The sequence below is a fragment of the Dryobates pubescens genome, chromosome 6, assembly GCF_014839835.1.
Source record: "Dryobates pubescens isolate bDryPub1 chromosome 6, bDryPub1.pri, whole genome shotgun sequence".
Taxonomy (NCBI): Eukaryota; Metazoa; Chordata; class Aves; order Piciformes; family Picidae; genus Dryobates; species Dryobates pubescens.
In genome coordinates, this window is record NC_071617.1 from 1,473,710 (window position 1) to 1,491,126 (window position 17,417).

Sequence of the window (17,417 nt, forward strand, 5' to 3'; positions counted from 1 at the left end):
ACAAAAAAATCCCCCATGGAAAAGAAGGTGCTAAAAGAGGAAGCCCAGACTTAAAGTGGAAGCCCAGATTAAAAGTTCAAGCCCAGACTAAAAGGGGGATGGAAGAGCAGACAGTGAGGTGGATTAGGAACTGGTTACAAGACAGAGTTCCAAGAGTGGTGGTCAATGGTGCCAGGTCCGACTGGAGAGCTGTAACCAGTGGAGTCCCCCAGGGATCAGTGCTGGGTCCGGTGCTGTTCAACACCTTCATCAATGACATTGATGAGGGGACAGACAGACAGACAGAGTCTGCTCAGCAAGTTTGCTGATGACACCAAACTGGGAGGCTTGGCTGAGACAGCTGAAGGCTGTGCAGCCATCCAGCGAGACTTGGAGAGACTGAGAGCTGGGCACAGAGGAACCAAATGAGGTTCAACAAGGATGAGAGCAGAGTCCTGTGCCTGGGCAGGAAGAATAAACTGCAGCAGCACAGCTGGGAGGGGATCTGCTGGAGAGCAGCCCCAAGGAGAAGGAGCTGGGAGTGCTGGGAGGCAGCAAGCTCTGCATGGGACAGCAATGTGCCCTGGGGGGCAAGAAGGCCAAGGGGGTCCTGTGGGGCCATTCAGAGGAGTGTGTCCAGCAGATACAGGGAGGTTCTTGTCCCCCTCTACTCTGCCCTGGTGAGACCTCATCTTGAGTACTGCATTCAGGTCTGGGCTCCCCAGTTCAAGAGGGACAGGGATCTGCTGGAGAGAGCCCAGCAGAGGGCTACAAGGATGATTAGGGGACTGGAGCACTGCCTGGGGAGGAGAGGCTGAGAGCCCTGGGGCTGTTAGTCTGGAAAAGAGAAGACTAAGAGGGGAGTTAATAAATGTTTATAAGTATCTGAGGGCTGGGGGTCAGGAGGGAGGGGACAGGCTCTGCTCACTTGCTCCCTGGGACAGGACAAGGAGCAGTGGATGTGAGCTGCAGCACAGGAGGTTCCACCTCAACACAAGGGGAAACTTCTTTACTGTGAGGATCACAGAGCCCTGGAGCAGGCTGCCCAGAGAGGTTGTGGAGTCTCCTTCTCTGGAGCATCTCAAGGCCCATCTGGATGTGTTCCTGTGTGACCTGAGCTAGATTGTATGGTCCTGGTCTGGCAGCAGGGTTGGACTGGATGATCTCTTTGGGTCCCTTCCAACCCCTGACATCCTGTGAGCCTGTGAAAAGTTGAAGCCCAGACTAGAAGTTGAAGCCCAGAAAGTAGTTATTCCACAAGACAGTGAAGGTTAAATGATTTAAAAGCTGGTTCTAGATTCTATACTTAAATCCATTCTTCTGTCAAGTTGTTTAAGGCTTAAAACTCAGGAGGGATGGAACCCAGTAAAGAGGGGGGAAAAGGCCAGGGCTCTGCATGAAGAAACAAGGAGCTCCTGGGCAAACTCAGACACAAAAAGGAAGCCTACAGAGAGTGGAAGCAAGGACAGGTAGCCTGGGAGGAATACAAAGAAACTGTCCAAGCAGACAGGGATCAGATTAGGAAAGTTAAAGCTCTGATAGAATCAAATGTGCCCAAGGACATCAAGAGCAACAAGAAAAGCTTCTACAGGTAACTCAGCAAGACTTGGGGCTTAGCTGAATCAGAAGCTGAGCTGGGGCACTCAGACTAAGTCATAGGATCATAGAATTGTCATGGTTGGAAGGGAGCTCAAGGCTCAGCCAGTCCCAACCCCCTGCCATGGGCAGGGACACCTCACACCACAGCAGGTTGCTCACAGCCACCTCCAGCCTGGCTGCAAACACCTCCAGGCAGGAGGCTTCCACCACCTCCCTGGGCAGCCTGTGCCAGGCTCTCACCACCCTCCTGGGGAACAACTTCTTCCTCACAGCCAATCTCAATTTCTCCTCCTCTAGCCTGAGGATCCTCCCCAATCCTATCACTCCTCCACAACCTTTCTTGTAGCTCCCTTCATATATTGGAAGACCACAAGAAGGTTTTCTCAGAGCCTTCTCCTCTCCAGACTGAACAGCCCCAACTCTCTCAGTTTGTCCTCTGCTCATCCTCATGACCCAGCCCTCAGATATTTATAGGCATTGCTTAAATCCCCTTTCAGCCTTCTCTTCTCAAGACCAAACAGCCCCAGGGCTCTCAGCCTCTCCTCCCCAGGCAGTGCTGCAGTCCCTTCAGCATCCTTGGAGCCCTCCCTTGGACTCTCCCCAGTAGAGAGAGCACAGCAAAATCCTCACAGTTCATTGGCAAAATGACTTTCTTACAGCAGATCATAGAATCATAGAATCAGAAAGGTTGGAAAAGACCTCAGAGATCATCAAGCCCAAGACCATCTTTGGAGGTGTTTCAATCCCAGATCATGATTAAACAAAACCCCAGGTTGCATAACACATATCTAAAAGGATAGCAATGATCATTCTTACCTCAGCTCCTCCAGCACCACTGTGCTGTCATAGGGCCCCACTATTAACTCTCCAAGGCTCCCATCATCTTCAGTGGGGTGGAAAGTGACTTTGTAGCCCTTCACTCTTCCTGGGGCTGGCTCCCAGGTCACCCTGAAGCTTGACATGGTGGAGTCAGACGTTCTGAGATTTCGAGGTGGCTTAAAGGGAGAAGCTGCAAGGGGTGAGAACAGAAGGGTTAAATTAGGTCTGCTTACAGAAAGCTGTCAGCAGCTGTGCCTACATCCAAATCCAGAATCAGCTGGTGGTGTAAAGTCTTTGTACCTTTCCTTTGACAGAAAGAGAAGTATCAAGAGCTGCAAGGTGAGGTTTGCTTCACTTAATGTCAGCTACCTAACCAACAGATTTGTGTGGGCCAAGTTTGTCAGCAAGGCTCCCTAAAGAGCCAATGGACTGAGGGACAGATTCACCTCACCTGTCTTAAACATAGAATTGAGAAGGCTGGAAGGGACCTCCAGGATCATCCAGTCCCAACCCCCCCTGCCAAATTATTAATTACAACTGCAAAGAGATTTTCCTCCATGCTTTGTGTTTCTGGAATAAATGCAGTCAGTTTTGCTTAAGCTTTGCTAAGAACCACACCTTTTTAGCATAAATAAACACAAGTGAATTACCAGGCAGTCCAAATAAAGCAACAATGAGGGGGTGGAAATATGAGCAATGCATTTGTGGTCCCTGGAGTGTAGTAGAATCATAGAATTGTTAGGGTTGGAAGGGACCACAAGGATCAGCCAGTCACAACCCCCCTGCCATGGGCAGGGACACCTCACACCACAGCAGGTTGCTCACGGCCACATCCAGCCTGGTTGCAAACACCTCCAGGCAGGAGGCTTCCACCACCTCCCTGGGCAACCTGTGCCAGGCTCTCACCACCCTCATGGGGAGCAACTTCTTCCTAACATCCAATCTGACTCTACCCACTTCTAGTTTTGCTCCATCCCCCCCAGTCCTATCACTCCCTGACACCCTCAAAAGTCCCTCCCCAGCTTGCTTGGAGCCCTCTTCAGATACTGCAAGGCCACAATGAGGTCTCCTGGGAGCCTTCTCCTCTCCAGCCTGCACAACCCCAACTCCCTCAGTCTGTTCTCATAGCAGAGCAGCTCCAGCCCTCTGCTCCTCCTCGTGGCCCTGCTCTGGACACCTTCCAGCCCCTCCAGAGCCTTCCTGTAATAGAGGCTCTGGAACTGGAGGCAGTACTCCAGGTGGGGTCTCACCAGAGCTGAGGCTGCACTCAATGCCTCTGTCCACGGCACCAACAAAGATGTTAAACCAGACTGGTCCCAGTGCTGATCCCTGAGGGACTCCACTTGTCATCCTGTCTTGAACTGGGGAGCCTAGAACTGGACACCGTGCTCCAGATGTGGTTTTGCCAGGACAGAGTCAAGAGGTTGTTTTGGTGATAACCACTCTTTGGATGGTGATAACCACTCTTTGGATGGTGATAATCACTCTTTGGATGGTGATAACCACTCTTTGGATGGTGATAACCACTCTTTGGAAGTAAGTGGAGCCTGAGTGATTTTTATTGAAGCTGTCATGATAGTTCAGGGAGGAGTGTCACAGGAGATGAAACACAGAGGCTGTTTTTAATCCCTTGTGTATCTATTGTTTCTCAGCAGAATTCAGAGTCTGGGGACATTTATGATCTTTCAGCTAGAGTTAAACAATGTTATAGGCTCAGGGATAAGACAAACTCTTTCCCCCCTCCACCTTTTCACTCTAGAGCTATAGCAGTGACTTTCTGGTTTAATTGCCATTTTTGCACTCTTGAGATTACCCTGCTGCAGGGCTTGCAATAACTACACTTTAGATGTACACAACAACAAAAGGGATGCAGAAGCTCTCAGCAGGCTTGTTGGCCACTCTGCCTCTGAGCTACCTTCACTGGGTAGCTCTTAGTCCTCAGGGGAAGCTGCTCTTGACCTAAAAACCTCCAGTGGTTTGGCTGGCACTCCACTGAAGAATCATTTTTGACATACTGCCACACCTGTGGTTGGTGAGGTTGCTTGAGCTGCCAGGCCCTGAGTCTGCAAAGGGAGAGGACTGTTGGCAGGAGCTTTTATATGAAAGGGACCTTGCTTCCACCCTCTCCAGTCTCTGACCTCTGGGACCCAGAGGAGGAAATGTCTTGAGAGGTGATATCAGAGTCTGAGCACTGGCTGAGTGTGACTTTTGGCTGCAGCAAATCCTGAGTTTTCCAGTGTTGGTTTGCAAGGAAGCTGCTTTCATTTCTCTCTTCTGGTCTGTGTGGCTTGTTGCCATTTAAGAGAGGAGAACTAATTCAAGCTGGCCATCTAGTTTGCTCCATAATAAATAGACTGAGTGGTTAGTCCACCTATTGTCAACATTTCTGGCAAGATCAGATGTGCTGGAGCATGTCCAGAGAAGGGCCACGAGGATGAGCAGAGGGCTGGGGCTGCTCTGCTGTGGAGACAGATGGGAGAAGAGAAGGCTCCCAGGAGACCTTCTTGTGGCCTTCCAGGATCTGAAGGGGGCTACAAGAAAGCTGGGAAGGGACTTTTGAGGGTGTCAGGGAGGGATAGGACTGGGGGGGATGGAGCAAAACTAGAAATGAGGAGATTCAGATTGGATGTGAGGAAGTTGTTCCCCATGAGCGTGGTGAGAGACTGGCACAGGTTGCCCAGGGAGGTGGTGGAAGCCTCATCCCTGGAGGTATCGTAGTATCATAGTGTCAGTCAGGGTTGGAAGGGACCACAAGGATCATACAGTTCCAACCCCCCTGCCATGGGCAGGGACACCCCACACTAGATCAGCCTGGCCACAGCCTCGTCCAGCCTGCTCTTAAACACCTGCAGGGATGGCGCCCCAACCACCTCCCTGGACAACCCATCCCAGGGCTTCACCACTCTCATGGGGAAGAACTTCCTCCTCACCTCCAGCCTGAATCTCCCCACCTCCAGCTTCATTCCATTCCCCCTAGTCCTATGACTACCTGACATCCTGAGAAGTCCCTCCCCAGCCTTCTTGTAGCCCCCTTCAGATACTGGAAGGCCACAATGAGGTCTCCTGGGAGCCTTCTCTTCTCCAGACTGAACAGCCCCAACTCCCTCAGTCTGTGCTCACAGCAGAGCAGCTCCAGCCCTCTGCTCCTCCTCGTGGCCCTTCTCTGGACACCTTCCAGCACCTCCAGATCCCTCCTGTAATAGGGACTCCAGAACTGGACGCAGCAGGTGTTTGCAGCCAGGCTGGATGTGGCTGTGAGCAACCTGCTGTAGTGTGAGGTGTCCCTGCCCATGGCTGATCCTTGAGGTCCCTTCCAACCCTGACCGTTCTGTGATTCTGTGGTTCTCTAAGCTCGTGAAACCTACCTGTTGTTCCTTCTGCTTTTCTTGGTTTTCCTGGCCCAAAGTCATAAATGGGCACAACACTGAGGTCATAGGTAGTGCGTGGCTTAAGTCTCTTCAGGACGATGCTTGTAGCTGGAGCATTCACTCTTCCAAACATCTGCCTCCCTCCTTTCCGGGGTCGGTAGTAGACACGGTAGGACAGGACCTTCCCAGGGGAAGGCTGCCAGGTGACTCTCATGGAGTTTTCTGTCTCGTTGTCTACCGTCACACTCCTGGCATCTGATGACACTTTGGGGGGGAAAACCATGGGTAAATGTTGAAGTCATCACAGAAAGGTACACTTCAGTGCATGCTGCAGTGGGCTGGGATTACCCACCCTCAACTGATTTGAATTACTCTGCTAGAACAGAACAGAACAGAACAGAACAGAACAGAATAGAATAGAACAGAATAGAACAGGAACAGAACAGAACAGAACAGAACAGAATAGAACAGAACAGAACAGAACAGAATAGAATAGAATAGAATAGAATAGAATAGAATAGAATAGAATAGAACAGGAACAGAACAGAACAGAATAGAATAGAATAGAATAGAACAGAATAGAATAGGAACAGAACAGAACAGAATAGAATAGAATAGAAGCAGAACAGAACAGAATAGAATAGAAGCAGAACAGAACAGAATAGAATAGAAGCAGAACAGAACAGAACAGAGCAGAACAGAACAGGAATAGAACAGAACAGGAATAGAACAGAACAGGAATAGAACAGAACAGGAATAGAACAGAACAGAACAGAACAGAATAGACCAGACCAGGTTGGAAAAGACCTCAGAGATCACCCAGTCCAACTTATCACCCAACACCATCCAATCAACTACACCATGGCACCAAGTGCCTCATCCAGGCTCTTCCTAAACACCTCCAGGGATGGTGACTCCACCACCTCCCTAGGCAGCACATTCCAATGGCAAATCTCTCTTGCTGGGAACAATAAACAACACAGAAACTCCTTAGAACCCCCTGGATGGATCCAGGGGACCCGTTCACCTTCTTTCCCACTCCCTCCATCTTATTACCTCACACAGTAGTCAAAACAGAGATCCACTGGCAAGGCCACAGAGGGAGAGAGAGGAAAGTTGCAAGCAGAAGAAATAGGAGAAGAAAATAGAGAGCATGCAGAATAGCAATCCATTGAATTCTGTAGACCTTATCACTATTTTGCATCCAATGCTAATTTGTTTTACTTTTCAGTATCTTCCAGTACCTTCCAGTATCTGAAGGGGGCTACAAGAAAGCTGGGCAGGGACTTTTTAGGGTGTCAGGATCTAGGCTAAAGTTCCCCCTTCCATCTGTAGCACACCCCCTCAAAAAGTTCATTAAAATAAATAATGCCCTCTGGGAAAATGACAGCATCTGACTGTGGGGAATCTCACAGGACCTTGCTGTTGGGGTTGTTTTGGGTCTTTTTTTTCATTGTAATGGACCAAGCACACACAAAGTGTGCTTTCCATTACAGACAGTAAAACAGAGTGGTGGTGAATGGTGCCACAGCCAGCTGGAGGCCAGTCACTAGTGGTGTGCCCCAGGGATCAGTGCTGGGCCCCCTCCTGTTCAATATCTTTAGTGATGATCTGGATGAGGGCATAGAGTCCATCATCAGTAAGTTTGGAGGTGACACCAAGCTGGGGGCAGGAGCTGATCTGTTAGAGGGTAGAGGAGCTCTCAGAGGGACCTTGACAAGCTGGACAGATGGGCAGAGTCCAACAAGTCCAAGTGCTGGGCTCTGCACTTTGGCCACAACAGCCCCATGTAGTGCTACAGGCTGGGGTCAGAGTGACTGGAGAGCAGCCAAGCAGAAAGGGACCTGGGGGTAATGGTGGACAGCAGCTGAACATGAGCCAGCAGTGTGCCCAGGTGGCCAAGAAGGCTAATGGCATCCTGGCCTGCAGCAGGAAGAGTGTGGCCAGCAGGAGTAGGGAAGTCATTCTGCCCTGTGCTCCGCACTGCTTAGGCCACACCTGGAGTCCTGTGTCCAGTTCTGGGCTCCTCAGTTTAAGAAGGACATTGAGACACTTGAAGGTGTCAAGAAAAAGGCAATGAGACTGGGGAGGGGTCTGGAGCACAGCCCTGTGAGGAGAGGCTGAGGGAGCTGGGGTTGCTTAACCTGGAGAAGAGGAGGCTCAGGGCAGACCTTCTTGCTCTCCACAACTGCCTGAAGGGAGGCTATGGTATCACAAGATCCCAGAATGTTAGGGGTTGGAAGGACTTTCAGAGATAGAGTCCAACCTCCTGCCAGAGCAGGACCATAGAATCCAGCACAGGTCACACAGGAACACATCCAGATGGGGCTGGAAAGTCTCCAGGGAAGGAGACTCCACAACCTCTCTGGGGAGCCCATCCCAGCCTGTCCTCTCCCAGTCTTAGTAATAAACCATTCCTAATTGTGTTTGTACCAAGGAGATGAAATGTTGGTTAGCCTTAGGTGTGGGTCTGTTGTCCCCTCAGGCAGGATGCTGAGAGAAGGAACAAATAATATATCTAAGCTACCTACTTGGACAAGATTGGACTAGAGGGACCCCTCTAGAGTGTGGTGTCCCTGCCCATGGCAGGGGGGTTGGAACTAGATGATCCTTGAGGTCCCTTCCAACCCCAGCATCTCTATGATTCTACAATAGGACAGCAAATGCTGAGGCTCTTGAGGAAAGAAGGGAAGTGTGGGACAGCAGCCTGCTTTGACTGTGGGGAGTCAGCTCTCACCAACAGCAGCAAATGCTACTTGTGCAAGGCCTTAAGATAAGCCATACTGGGTCAAGGAGACAAAGGTTAAAGTAGTTCAGCAGCTGGTCCCTGACAGTAGTCAAAGCAGCTGCTCAGGGAAGAGGACAAGAACATGTAAACACACATGATGCTCACCAGAGCACTCCCTCAAGCTTCATCTTCCCATGGCCCCTTCAGGCAAACAACAGAAACATCAAGGCTGATCCAGGGAATCCCTTGCTTCACTCTGGCTCCTCCCTTTGCCAGTTGTTGCTGTAAAGCATCAAGCTGTCCCTGGCCCCTCTGGGGTTTTTATTTTGCATGCACTGCAGGAAAAGCTTAAGCCTGCTCTGACTAATACTGCATCATGTTCCCTGTAAACATGAGGGAAACGTTGTTCCCTCTGAGGGTGACAGAACACTGGAACAGGCTGCCCAGGGGGGTGTGGAGTCTCCCTCTCTGGAGATACTCAAAACCAGCCTGGATGTGTTCCTGTGTGATCTGCTCTAGGTGGCCCTGCTCTGGCAAGGGGGGGGTTGGACTGGATGAGCCTTGGAGGTCCTTTCCATTCCCTAACAATCTGTGGTTCTGTGATGTTTGACAAATAAGAAAAGAACAGGACCTGAGGGAAGGTCAAAATCACTCAGTGAGCCTCAGTGTAAGGAAAATGGAGAGGGAAACAGCATGGAAAGGAAGTTCATTGATTCTCTGGGACTTAACCCAACCTTTCCTCCTCACTGCATCCATAGCATTACTTCCTCCTCCTGATTTCCAGCAGCCTCACCAAACCTATGAAGGGCTTGCTTCAGACTAATTTGCAGACAAAAGTAGAATAGAATAGAATAGAATAGAATAGAATAGAATAGAATAGAATAGAATAGACCAGACCAGACCAGACCAGACCAGACCAGACCAGGTTGGAAGAGACCTTCAAGATCATCGCATCCAACCCATCAGCCAATCCAACCCACCTAAACATCTTAAGGAGGAAGCAATTTTGGTTAAATCCAAACCTACATAGCAGAGATTTTTCTTTCTCCTTCTTAATGGTCAAACAAAAAAGTCACAACTGACTGCTCTGAGGTGGCATTTTGGTTTGGGGGGGGAACCTTTCAGAAAAAGAGAGGTAAAGACAAACAAAATCTTTTTTCTTTCACAGGAGGTTAGAGGTTGGAAGGGACCTCCAAAGATCATCGAACCCAACCCCCCTGCCAGAGCAGGAGCATAGAATCCAGCACAGGTCACACAGGAATGTATCCAGATGGGTCTGGAGACTCTCCAGACCCATTGCTGGCCCATGGTCATCCTTCTATCCATCAGGACCCCCAGGTCCCTCTCCTCTGTGCTGCTCTCCAAGAGGTCAGTTCCCATCCTGTACTGGTCACCCCTACACCCCCAAGCACCACAGCCAAACCACCTTCAAACACAGCCAGGCTTGGGGAGTCCACCACCTCCCTGGGCAGCACATTCCAGTGCCTGACCACTCTTGCTGGGAAGTTTTTTGCCCTGATATTATACTACACTCACCATCAGTAAAAGCTTCTCCTTCTACTGGCTCTCCTTCTCCACTGCTGTAGCTTGCATATACTGAAATCCTGTATTTTGTTTCTGGCTCCAAGCCTTCCAGCACAGCATCTACTGTGTTTCCAGGGACTCTCTTCTCTCCCATTGTATCATCATAAAGTGATTTCCAGATGATCCTGTAATCATTAACAGCTCCAGGAGCTGGTGTCCATGATAGCCCAACTGTAGTGTCAGTGATGTCTGTGGTCACCAAATTCCGTGGGGAGCCACGTTCTGCGAGGAAGAAAACAGCAAACCCTCTTTAATGCACAACTTGAAACGTTAGCAGAGCAGCAGCTGACAGTGAAAATGGTCATAAGAGCAGCAGCAATGCTTTCCCCACCCCCACCCCCATCAAGATTAGTTTCAATAGCACACATTTGTAATTCCAAGGAGGATTTTTCCACAGAATACTTGAAATGCTACCTTTGGACTCTGAATTGGTTTATCCCTTACCATGGAAGAGATTTAGCAGGTATGGGCTTGATAATGCAAAAGAAAATAAAAGATGGATTTGAGAGAAAAGATACCATTAAGAGAAAAGATACCATTAAGATAAAAGATATCATTAAGATAAAAGATGGCATTAAAATAAAAGGTGGCATTAAAATAAAGTTATCATTAAGATAAAAGATGGCATTAAAATAGAAGGTGGCATTCAAGTAAGAGAGGGCACTGAAATTAAAGATATCATTAAGATAAAAGATGGCATTAGAATCAAAGGTGGCATTCAAATAAGAGAGGGCACTGAAATAAAAGTTATCATTAAGAAAAAAGATGGCATTAAAATAAGAGATGACATCTTTACAATGAGAGTAGTGAGACCCTGGAACAGGTTGCCCAAAGGGGTTGTGGATGTCCCCCGCCTGGAGGTGTTCAAGGCCCGGCTGGATGAGGCCTTGAGCGTGCTGGGCTGGTGAGAGGTGTCCCTGCCCATGGCAGGGGGTTGGAACTGGATGTTCTCCAAAGACCCTTCCAATCCAACCCATTGAATGATTCTATGAATCTATGAAATAATCAAAAGCTTGGAATGAAGCCAGTGCTTAAATGTGCTCTGGCTCATTTAGGGAGGTTTAAACTTCCAAGTAAATCATTTTCTTTCAGTCATCCTCATGTGTGTAACTTTCTTCTTGTGAGGGTAAACAGAGGAGACAGAGCAGATTTAGATTGGATGTTTAGGAACCAGTTCTGCACCATGAGAGTGGTGGAACACTGGAACAGGTTGCCCAGGGAGGTGGTTGAGGTCCTGTCCCTGGAGATCTTCAAGGTGAGGCTCTGGGCAACATGATCTAGTTGGGGATGTCCTTGCTGACTGCAGAGGGGCTTGGGCTGGGTGACCTTTGGAGGTCCCTTCCAGCCTGGACCATTCTATGACTCTATGATTCTATGACTCTATGACTTTTGCAAGAGTCAAACAGCCCTTTCTCTCACAACCTTATCTTCTTATTTAATAGTACTGCTCATATCTTCCAGAGTACCCTTACCAGCTCTATCAGCTCCTTCATTTTGCGTGTACATCTAATCTTGCAGGGTGTTTACCACTGTTACAGTAGAAAGCAGCCTCTCTCTTTCCACTCATAAGACTTGTACCTCTTTCCTCCCTGTATTTTTGTTCCAGCCAGCCTGGAACAAAGGAAAGAGCTCCTTAGCCTGTGAAATGCAGTAGTCAGCTGGATGCCTGAGTCTCACCTAACAGTAATTCCACTGCTTCAAACTGGAGCTCGTTGGTGTAAAGCGGCGCAGCGAAAGGAGCGCCTCCGTTTAATGTCTACCACATGTTGGTAACATATGTTCAATTCTCCTCTTGCAGTGGCTGCCTTTTGATGGCAGGAAAGGAGAGCTGACTGGTGGGTTTAAGGCAAAGGCCTCACTGCAGCAAAAATCTGCAAAAGGGAGCTGCAAAAGCAGATCCACACACACTCAGAGAAGCTCTCAGTGTCTTCTCTGTGGCCTTTCTCACTGTACAGGACATTCCTGAGGGGCTGCTTAGCGAGAGGACTTAAACACTTGAGGTGGCTTCAGAACATCACAGTCAAATTTTACCTGCACTGATTAAAAATATAATATAAAATAAAACAAAATAAAATCCATGCCTCTATTACACCACAGCAGTTCTAGGACCAGACACAAAATTCCTTGAGCACAAAGAAATTCAATACCTGCCCAATTTCCACTGCTTCGGCTCATTGCAGGAACAGACCTCACTGTTTTCAGAAGCCTGAAGCAGTTTCCTTCCAAGACTGAGCAACAAGTTACTCAAAGTCTGTGTTTTCCATTTTCACATTCAACTGCCACTCACTTCCACCTCAAATCTCCAATGTTTCCAAACATAATCCCACTGGGGCAAACGGGACTCAAGCTTCATTTTAGAAGCATCTCATTACCAGCACAACTTCATTAAAACTGAGCCAATGAATAACACAATCACGGAATTGTCAGGGTTGGAAGGGACCCCAAGGAGCAGCCAGTGCCAACCCCCCTGCCATGGGCAGGGACACCTCACACTACAGCAGGTTGCTCACAGCCACCTCCAGCCTGGCTGCAAACACCTCCAGGCAGGAGGCTGCCACCACCTCCCTGGGCAGCCTGTGCCAGGCTCTCACCACCCTCATGGGGAACAACTTCTTCCTCACAGCCAATCTCAATCTCCCCACTTCTAGTTCTGCTCCATCTCCCCCAGTCCTATCACTCCCTGACACCCTCAAAAGTCCCTCCCCAGCTTTCTTGTAGCCCCCTGCAGATCCTGGAAGGCCACAATTAGGTCTCTTTGGAGCCTTCTCCTCTCCAGACTGAACAGCCCCAACTCCCTCAGTCTGTCCTCATAGCAGAGCAGCTCCAGCCCTCTGCTCATCCTCTCAGTCAATTCTCTCAGTCAAAACCAAACCAAACCAAACCCAAACATGAAACAAAACATAAACAAAAAAAAAAAAACACCACCAAAACCAAACCAAACCAAAACCAAACCCAATCCAAACCAAAGCAAAGCAAACCAAAACCAAACCCAATCCAAACCAAAGCAAAGCAAACCAAAACCAAACCCAATCCAAACCAAAGCAAACCAAACTAAAACTAAACCCAAACCAAACTAAAACTAAACCCAAACCAAACCAAAGCAAAACCAAAAATGAAACAAAACCAAAAAAACCCAAAGCAAACCAAAACAAACGAAGAAGCAAAACAAAAATAAAAGCCAACAAAAGGGAGTTAAGATAAAGAAGCTTTGGTAAAGTTCATTTTCTTTGTCATTTCACAACAGGAATTGCATAGAGTGAAAAAGTTGGAGTGTGAAGGCCTGATTTAGCTCCTGCTTCATACCAAGCCTCACCAAATTCAGTGACTGCATTAAAATGAAAGCCAGGGCAGAATCTAAACTCCAAAGCCCAATTTTTATTGCTTGCTCTTTTTTGGAAGCCTGAAAAAAAGATTTGCCTTCAAAAGTAAATTGCACCTCTTCGTTTTATTTTTCCTGCCTGCTCTTTAGCTCCTACTCCCAAACCCTGGCTTTTTCAATACCATTTAAAAATTAAACTGAAGTAAAAAAATGAAATGAAAATGAAATAAAAAAAAATAAAATAAAAAGTTTAGAAATAAAATAAAAATAAAAGTAAAAAATAAAATAAATAAAGTAAAAAATAGAGTAAAAAATAGAGTAAAAAATAAAGTTAAAAAAGTAAAAATACAGTAAAAATAAAGTTAAAAAGTTAAAAATAAAGTAAAAAACAAAGTAAAAATAAAGTAAAAATAAAGTAAAAATAAAGTAAAAATAAAGTAAAAATAAAGTAAAAATAAAGTAAAAATAAAGTAAAAATAAAGTAAAAATAAAGTAAAAATAAAGTAAAAAAGTAAAAAATACAGTAAAAAATACAGTAAAAATAAAGTTAAAAAGTTAAAAATAAAGTAAAAATAAAGTAAAAAAGTTAAAAATACAGTAAAAAATACAGTAAAAATAAAGTTAAAAAGTTAAAAATAAAGTAAAAATAGTGTAAAAATAAAGTAAATATTAAAGTTAAAAAATAAAGTAAAAATAAAGTAAAAAATACAGTAAAAAATAAAAATAGTTTTAAAAGAGTAAAAGTAAAGTAATAATAAAGTGAAAATAAAGTAAAAAAAAAGTAAAAAATAAAGTAAAAAAAGTAAAAATAAAGTAAAAATAAAATTAAAAAGAATTAAAAATAAAAGAGTAAAATAAAAATTAAATAAAGTAAAAAGGTAAAAATAAAATAAAAAATAAAATAGAAAATAAAAATAAGAAATAAGAAATAAAAATAAAGAAATAAAATAAAAATTTAAAAACTAAACTAAAAATAAAATAATGTAAAAAAATAAAATCAAATAAAAATTAAGGCAATTCAGATGGAAAACATAATGATGGAAAACCTAACTTGATAGAATGCACAGATGTCTCACAATAAAAAAAAAAAAATACATAAAAAAATCTTTCTTTCCATATTTTAATGTAATATAAATATCCAAGCTGCTTTATTTTGGCTGCTTTCAGCCAGGGCCCTGCCACAACATGATTTCAGTATTAAAGTATCTGCTACCACAGCACAAATTCATTTCTCCTTTGCAAGTCTGCTCTTGGACAGCTCAGCCAATGATATATGCACGGAAACACTGCAACGAGAACCCAAGAATTCACTGCATGTTTAAAACCATTATTGATGAAGTTGTTATGAACTAACAGAGGAAAATAATGTGTTTGGCATGGAGCAGAATGAACACCACTTGGCTCTGGGGGGAAAAATATATTCTTTGGAACTAAATGTCCTTTATATATAGAGAGAGAGAGAGAATGAGAGAGAGAGCAAGGTAAGAGGGGGGGAAAGGGGCTGGGACTGCTACCAAACCACCAGAACTAAATGGAGACTAAATGTCCTTTATATATATATATATATATGGCAAGGTAAGAGAGGGGGAAAGAGGACTGGGACTCCTAGCAAACCACTAGAACTACATGGAAACTAAATGTCCTTTATATATATAAATATATATATATATATATGGCAAGGTAAGAGAGGGGAAAAGGGGTCTGGGAGTCCTGGCAAACCATTAGAACTAAATGGAAACTAAATGTCTTTTCATATATAGGTATAGATATATATATATGACAAGGTAAGAGAGGGGGGAAAAGGGACTGGGACTGCTACCAAACCACTAGAACCAAATGGAAACTAAATGTCCTATATATATAAATAAATATATATATGGCGAGGTAAGAGAGGAGAAAAGTGGACTGGGACTCCTAGCAAACCACTAGAACCAAATGGAAACTAAATGTCCTTTATACATATAAATATGTATATATGGAAAGGTAAGAGAGGGGGAGAGGGGGCTGGGACTGCTACCAAACCACTAGAACTAAATGGAAACTAAATGTCCTTTCATATACAGCTATAGATATATGGATATATAGATGACAAGGTAAGAGAGGGGGAAAGGGACTGGGACTCCTACCAAACCACTAGAACTAAATGGAAACTAAATGTCCTTTCATATATACATACATATATGGCAAGGTAAGAGAGGGAAAAAGGGTCTGGGCCTCCTACCAAGCCACTAGAACCAAATGGAAACTTTTCACTTCACATAGTTGGAAACTGCTGACAAGACAACTTAACCTACTAAGGGAAATTAGACTTTTTTTTGGTGTATGTTACACTGCAACCCAGAACACTTCCCTACCATAACACACCAGCTTGATTTGCACCTCATGTGTGAGGTGGAAGCTTACTGACAGCCCTTTTTTTCCCCTGCCTCCCTGGATCGCCCACAAGTGGTTTTGTGGTAGGGCGGAACTGCTGTAAGAGTTTTTGTGTTAGGGGGAACTGCTGTATTTAAGATGAAGCCCAGCTGTAGGTCTTCAGTTATTAGGATTCCATCAGTTATCAAAGCTGCTACACTCGGAGCCAAGAAGCATCTTTCTGCTCCACAATAACACTGGTAGCATAAAGTTAAACCACAACACTATAGGTAGAGCCATAAGGTATTTTTCTTCTCAGATCACAGAATCACAGAAACATTCAGGTTGGAAAAGACCCTCACGGTCACCAGGTCCAACCATCAACCCTACTCTATAAGGCTCACCCCTAAACCACAGCCCCAAACGCCTAAACCCCAAGCCCCACAGCCAAAGCACCTTCAAACACAGCCAGCCCTGGGGACTCCACCACCTCCCTGCCCAGCACATCCCAAGCCCTGACCACTCTGCTGCCTAAGCTCCACTCTCAACCTCCCCAGGGGCAGCTTGAGGCTCTGCCCTCTTCTTCTCTCACTAATGCCCTGGGAGAAGAGAGCAGCAGCAGCCTCTGCACAAGCTCCTTGCAGGGAGCTGCAGGCAGCCAGGAGCTCTCCCCTCAGCCTCCTCTCTTTCCCACTAACCATCCCCAGCTCCTTCAGCCTCTCTCCAGCAGCTTTCTTCTCCAGGCCCTTCCCAGCTTCCTTGCCCTGCTCTGCCCTGGCTCCAGCACCTCCACAGCTCTTTCGTATTGAGGTGCCCAAAACTGGACACAACACTTGAGGTGTAGCCTCCCCAGAGGCTCCCTCTTGTTCTGTCACTAATTACCTGTGAGAAGAGACCAGCACCAACCTCTCCACAACCTCCTTTCAGGGAGTTGTAGAGAGTAATGAGGTCTCCCCTTAGCCTCCTCTTTTTCAAACTAAACAGAGTTTAGTTGGAACAGAGATTAGTTCAAACAAAGTACTTAACCATCTTGCTTATGTTCCACCAAAGGAAAGAACTCTATGACTGTAACCCCTAAGCAGCCATCCTGTTCTTTGGTTCCCATGTTCAGAAGTGCCTCTTGGACACCTCCTGGCTTAAACAGGTTGGATAAGGAGCATGGGAAGCCAACTCACACTATCAGAAAGCAGATTGCTGGCTGCCTGTCTCATAAGTGCTTGTCAACAGACTCCTGCTTTTTGCTGCCTTGAAATGGAAGCTCAAGGGTGCTCATCACTTGGTGCAGCCCCCAAGCCATCAGCAGGTCAGGAGCCAGTTGAAAATCAGCCACTTGAAGAGGCAGAGGAGAAAATTCTTCACTTCTGTGTGCATAGTTGGCTATTAAGAAGCAAAGATTTGCCTCTCTGTGCTTTCCACAAAGGAGGAGAGAGTCATGAAACTCTCTTCACCTGCTCTTAGTGGTGTTCACCATACTCTCAGTTATTAGCAGGGGCCTATTAACCACACCAAGGGAGTTGCTATCGTAGCATTCATAGATACTTTGACTGGAAGGTTTAGCTACACAGGGAAAAACCCTCAGGCACATACTGGAGAGCATTCAGCAGTTGCATTTCTGAACTCAACTCTCTTCCTTCTGCAGTAGAAAAAAAAAGCCACCAAAGTATAAATA

At 46.0% G+C, this 17,417-nt stretch overlaps 1 protein-coding gene across 1 annotated transcript in view; it reads right to left on the bottom strand.

Moving 5' to 3' along the window:
• Window positions 1-17,417, bottom strand: part of COL12A1 (collagen type XII alpha 1 chain) — a 147,751-nt gene that overhangs the window by 92,214 nt on the left and 38,120 nt on the right. The window contains exons 14-16 of the mRNA XM_054162538.1: window positions 10,030-10,299; window positions 5,763-6,029; window positions 2,395-2,587 (exon numbers count right to left, since the gene is read on the bottom strand). Coding sequence (XP_054018513.1) covers window positions 2,395-2,587; window positions 5,763-6,029; window positions 10,030-10,299 — 730 coding nt within the window. The remainder of the gene's footprint in view (window positions 1-2,394; window positions 2,588-5,762; window positions 6,030-10,029; window positions 10,300-17,417) is intronic.